The 6000-nt window shown below is 38.4% G+C and overlaps 1 protein-coding gene across 2 annotated transcripts; it reads left to right on the top strand.

Moving 5' to 3' along the window:
• Positions 1-1666: 1666 nt before the first annotated feature.
• On the top strand, positions 1667-5500 carry cx27.5 (connexin 27.5). Of its 2 annotated transcripts, none has more exons than XM_035666000.1 (2): positions 1667-1792; positions 3971-5500. In XM_035666000.1, the coding sequence occupies exon 2, from the start codon at positions 3985-3987 to the stop codon at positions 4705-4707; it is 723 nt and encodes a 240-aa protein (XP_035521893.1). In that variant the 5' UTR covers positions 1667-1792; positions 3971-3984; the 3' UTR covers positions 4708-5500. The 2 variants fall into 2 exon arrangements, with proteins under 2 accessions (XP_035521893.1, XP_035521892.1); XM_035665999.1 differs by lacking the exon at positions 1667-1792 and adding an exon at positions 2405-2506.
• Positions 5501-6000: the final 500 nt, after the last annotated feature.

The following is a 6000-nucleotide window of genomic DNA, read 5'->3' as shown; positions in this document are numbered from 1 at the left end:
GTGTTGTGAAGTGACATTTTTGCCCCCACAGTGTGATTAATACAAGGGGACTGAGGGAAAGGAAGCAAGAGTCAAACAGAAACACTGATACTTATGCTGATGTTGACAATAATATGATTAAACAGGAGACTGACTTACTAATGATAACGATAATATAGCCTGACTGACACATTATACACATCCCAGACACTCAAATCTGATTTAATCATTGTACAGTTTAGCTTCCAGTGAGTTTTTTAGTGTTCTTCAGCAGCTCACATAGGAACGCAAAGCATGCCAACATCTCCCGAATAGATCAAAATATTTTACCCATTAGTCTCCAATTTGAACCATAGAATTATGTCCTTCATACAGATGGGTGACAAAAAAAAACTCAATAAATGAGTGGAGAAACATAACAAATCCAGACACTTCCACACAGTTACCATTTTATGGTACAATTAAGCAATTAGCATCCAATCATGCTCTGTGTCATGTATAAAAATGCTGAATAGGGGGCGCCCTGGTGGCTCATATGGTAGAGCTGGCGACCAATGTACTAAAGCTGAGTCCTTGCTGCAGTGGTCATGGGTTTGACTCCAACCTGTGGCCCTTTGCTGTGTGTCATCCCTTCTCTTTCTCTACAGCTGTCATTGTCAAAGGCAGTGGCCTCTTCCAGGATGACAGTGCCCCCATCCATAGGGCACAAGAAGTCACTGAATGGTTTAATGAGTATAAATGTGAATCATATGCTATGGCCTTTGCAGTTACCAGATATCAACCCAATTAAACACCTATGAGATATTGTGGATGGTGTTAGACAGTGCTCTCCACCACTTTCATCAGAACAATGAATGAGGGAATATCCTTTGGAAGAATGCTGTTCATTCCTCCAGTAGAGTTACAGAGACTTAGAGGACAAGTGTAAAGGCACACTGAAGCTGCTCTGATGGCACATGGTGCCCCAACACCTTACTAAGACACCATTTTCCCTTTAATTTGATATCTGTACATGCGTTTTGTAGATCTGTCCAAGACATTGGATATTGTTGATTATAATAGTTTGTTTTTAAAAAGGTTGCTTTTTATGTTTCCCACAAGGATCTCAAAATCAACATTTCAATGTTTATTTATATGTTTTTTACAGTTAAAAATAAAATGTAATTAAATAAAGTAAATTTTAATGGAGTTATGTGGGAGTATTTGAACACCTCTGCGCTAAAACACAGAGCTAAAAAGGTTTCAGCCTAAAAAGCAATTAATCCCACACAAATACGTCAAACTGTGCTTGGTCCTAATACAGAGGGAGCAGAATGAATCAGTGGTTAAATGTTAGGCGTACTGCAACAAAAAAATAAAGAAAAATAAGATGTCAGACTGATTATTATGATAATAAACTCTTGTCCTCTTATCTTTAGATTTTATGGGCCATTCTTTGTGTTAGACCTTTATGTTTTACTCGATATTGCGTCAAAACCACCCTCCACTTCCTCTGCAGAACACAGCACAATAAGGACGCGAGGACAGACTGCCGTCCCCACACAGATTCCTCAGCTGGGCAGAAATTAAAATGTTTGATCTGAATTCTGAAGCTGTTTGTTTGGCCTCTGTAAATGGGCCTATTGTATGCAAATATTGCGCACAGAAGCATATGACCTCTCCAGTGCAGGGCAGTGGCTAGTGTGAGAGAAATCATTAGCAATGCAAAGTCATGGTGCTCTGATACTCTTGTTCACAGTCACAGATTGAAAAAAATCTGCTAATGTCAACGTAAATGTTTCTGGATGTGCTTTATTCCAAACTATAGCTGAAGGTAAGTCTGCTTTGTTTTTAACTCTTTCTAACTGTTGTCAGATCATGTAGCTGAGAAAATAGTTCAGTGTGTTCAGCTGGTTAAATCTGTGCTAATGGGGAGTTTGTGCTTTACTGTTATGTCTGAACTTAACTGTGTAGAGTTGGGAAGATTTATTAACAAAGAATATACAGTTAGAGTTACAGATAAAACTGTTACACTTCAGCAGGTTTGTTTGTTATTTATTTTATTTATTTGATCCAAAAGACGTTTCCTTTCTTATAGTGATAATCAAACAAAACAGTATTATTTTCACAGTCCATCAGTCATAATTTACCTATAACTATACATCTGGTCACAAAGTAGAGTTCAAGTACACGGTTAATAATAATTCTAAATCATCATCAGGTTAGAATCAGAGGATTCCTTCTCTAATCCTCGTCGAGACACTTTTCAACCGCAAATTATTTTCCTGCCAAGAATTAAAGAGTATTAGAGACACCGTTACGTTGGGTGCAGATGCCCACTTTGCATGCTACCCCATGGCGACTGGTGAAAGCATGTCACATGACTCATGGTGCCAGACTTCAGAGTTGCACTCTTAAGTGGCCTGCCAACTGCAGAGGGGGGCAGAGAGGCTTCCTTCTTCTCTGGACTCACATCCATGCCAAACCAGCGGGTCAACATTGTCCTCTACGCTGCCTCCTATGCCTCTTACACCTCCTGCTGAGCCGGGTAACAACTTAGACATTTATACTAGACTGGAAATTCATGCATGTTGGGGACACAGGACAACCAATAATGATCAGCACAGAGGGGATGAAATATTTGGGATGGACTAAATTGTTCCACCTATAAAAGTACAGTATTATGTTGGTTATTTTATAAGTATTCATATTTTTAGCTTCTTTTATAATGTCATTCTCTTAAGTCTCTGGGCTGGATAGGTAGAAAACAACCTCTTTACTGTGAGACTACAGTGGTTACTTGTTCTGCAATGCTCTTTATGTACTTGAGCAACTTCTGCAACTAATAATTATTTTCATTATTGATTAATCTGCTGATTATTTTTGAATTATTCTGTTAATCGCTTAAACTATAAAATGTCTGAAAATATTGTCAAAATACAAAATAGTAGCTGATTTTTTTATTATTACCTAATTTAATAATTGCCTAATTATTTCAGATCTAATAAAACGCTGTTAAAATCAGCTGTGACTGAGAGGCCAGTTTTGCGCATACTTCATCATCACAGTAACAGTAACTGCTGTGATACCTTTAGCAAGTTCATGTCATTTTAATAAGAAAATAATATTTGTTGGTGATTTGTAATTTTTCAACAAAATGTTTTGAAGGTATCTACTAATCAGGAACTGCATAGAGTCTGGAGGTTATACTGTATTAAGTCAAAATGAGAAGAAATTATTGGACTGTATGGAAGCCGAGAACGGCCGTGCTTGCAATATTTTTTTTTTTTAATTCCGTTATCTTGCAATTGAAGTTAATTATTTTGTCATCTTAAGAAATCTGCTTTTTGAGATTTCTTGATCATTAACTAAAAATCATTTCAAGCACAGCCGTTCCCAGTTTCAGTTTAATCTTTTATTAAATTATGGTAAGTACTCTATGATAACTGTGAACATTTGAGAAAAATTTGGGAACGGGATCTTAATTCAAATTCAGGAGAATATATTTGGGAAAACACGGTGGCTCATGCCAGGCGGTCAGTTTGAAACACAGTCAGCAAATTTACTACAAAAGGTATTATTACACACTAGTTAAACACCCAAAAAGAAGAAAGAAAGAAGTTCTGGAGAGTGGCTGAATAAACCACTGCCAGAATCTCCCAAGCTTTGTTCATTATTAAGGCAGATGCCTCAAGGATTCTGACAAAGTCTGATTTTGCTGAAGGGTTAAAATAAATGATGGTCATTGAGTCTTTTGAATCTCTAATTTTCTAACATTCTCTAACAAAGGTTATTGGTTTGTGTTTTTGTTTCTAATAGCTATTACAGCTAGCTTTTATATGGTCAGATGTGTTCTGTTTATTCTGTTCTGTTTGCTTTGTCTTGTGTTGCATTATTGTTCTTTACGGATGGGAAAAACTTTAATTTAAACTTTAAAAAGAAAATAATATTCAGCCCAATATGTTCTCGGTTGTTGACCCTCTGATGTGTTTGTTTGCCCTTTCTCCATCAGACCCGGAACTAAAGATGAACTGGGCATCATTTTATGCTGTCATCAGCGGTGTGAACAGACACTCCACAGGCATCGGTCGCATCTGGCTTTCTGTCCTGTTCATTTTCCGTATCCTGGTTCTGGTGGTTGCAGCAGAGAGCGTTTGGGGTGACGAGAAGTCCGGTTTCACCTGCAACACCCAGCAGCCGGGTTGCAACAGTGTCTGCTATGACCACTTCTTCCCCATCTCCCACATCCGCCTCTGGGCACTCCAGCTCATCCTGGTCTCCACTCCTGCCCTTCTGGTTGCCATGCATGTGGCCCACCGCCGTCACGTCGACAAGAGGCTCTACAAACTATCAGGGCGGACCAACCCCAAAGACCTGGAGCAGATAAAGACCCAGAAGATGAAAATCACAGGGGCTCTCTGGTGGACGTACGTCATCAGCCTGTTGTTCCGTATTGTCTTTGAGGTCACCTTTATGTATTTGTTTTACATGATCTACCCTGGTTACAAGATGATCCGGCTGGTAAAGTGTGACTCGTACCCCTGTCCCAACACAGTGGACTGCTTCGTGTCGAGGCCCACAGAGAAGACTGTCTTCACCGTGTTCATGTTGGCTGCGTCAGGGGTCTGTATTCTGCTCAATATCGCAGAGGTGGTCTTCTTGGTGGGGAAGGCCTGCAGTAAGCATTTAAACAATGCTGGAGACTCGACTATGGGGGCTTGGATCCAGCAAAAGCTTTGCTCGTACTAACCAAACTCATACCTGCACAAAGGGACATATGTAAGTGACCTTAGATCCAGGTAACATCCATTAATTTAACTTTAAGGTGCATATAATATATTGTACACCGAAGTTTGGCATGGTGATGAGTATGATCTCAGTGACAAAACATTTGTTGCCAACATGGGGAAAAAATTAGTGTACAGACTACACGTTCACACCAGCGTGTTCTCACCAGACTTAAAATAATGACCAAAGACTACAGCAGCACTTTGTACTGACATAATATAACAGCTTGATGTTAGGCCAAATAAAGATCAGTGAAGTAACGCTATGAAGCAATATTCAAACTGACCCCCTTATAAATCATTTAATGTGACGTATTGTCACATGCTTTTTAAAATCGTCAGATACTGTCAGTAAAGTGTGCCAGAAATACAATGTAGTAATATTTGGGCCACTTTAAGTTATAATATTTAATCATTTACATTAAAAATGTCATGTTTTTGCTTGAATCACCATAAAGTGAATCTAATGGACTGGAGAATTTACAGCGTTTTTTACAGCTGTTATTACTGAGTTGTTACTAATACATGGAAAATATGTTGCATTTCATAAATGTTATATGATACTGTATTTGTTTAATATAGATTATTTAATTTGGCAGTTAAATGGTTCATTCAGTTATAAACAAAGCAATAATTAACAGAAAAAAAACTTGAATTTTTGAACTTTTTTTTTTCCTGAAGTTGACTACTGATTGCTAAACGTGTTATTTAAATGTATTCATTTTGAGGCTGGATGTTTATATATTGTCAGTACACAGCAGAATAAAATCAACCAGAGTTTGTGTAATTGTGTAATTTCTGCTAGGGTTTCTCACTAAATTCAAAATCTGATTTACAAATTCTAGAAGACAGGATAACACATGCTGAAATAACTCTATGGCTTCTTAAATTGTCCAATATGACTCCAACAGGAGGATTGTGGTGTATTTTGATAGGATTTCCTGACTAATTGCAAATACATCATGTAATATCTTACCTATCACCATAGAGCAGCTGTTATCTGCAAGAAGAAATTAAGCTGCAGTCACAGTGGTGCCACTTTCTGTGACTCTTCACAGCTGTCAGCAGTGTGACTGAGAGGAAACCAGCAAAAAACATGAATGAAACCTCATCACAAATGAAGTGGCAGCATCACCATCTTTAGACGAGAGCTCCTCGGAGCCGTGATGCCACCTGTGGCGACACATCTCAGGCTGATTAAGTTCTCCTTTTTCCTTTTGAAGGCCATTGGTTATCAATAGCCTGGCCATGTAAG

The sequence above is a fragment of the Morone saxatilis genome, unplaced genomic scaffold (genome assembly GCF_004916995.1).
Source record: "Morone saxatilis isolate NCDOM2014 unplaced genomic scaffold, NCSU_SB_2.0 Contig20, whole genome shotgun sequence".
NCBI lineage: Eukaryota > Metazoa > Chordata > Actinopteri > Moronidae > Morone > Morone saxatilis.
This window is presented reverse-complemented; position numbering and strand designations above follow the sequence as displayed.

Coding starts and splice junctions, on each gene's coding strand:
- cx27.5 (XM_035665999.1), top strand. CDS start 2,479: ATGCCTCTTACACCTCCTGCTGAGCCGG. Junction 2,507..3,970: donor TACACCTCCTGCTGAGCCGG/GTAACAACTTAG, acceptor TTTCTCCATCAG/ACCCGGAACTAAAGATGAAC.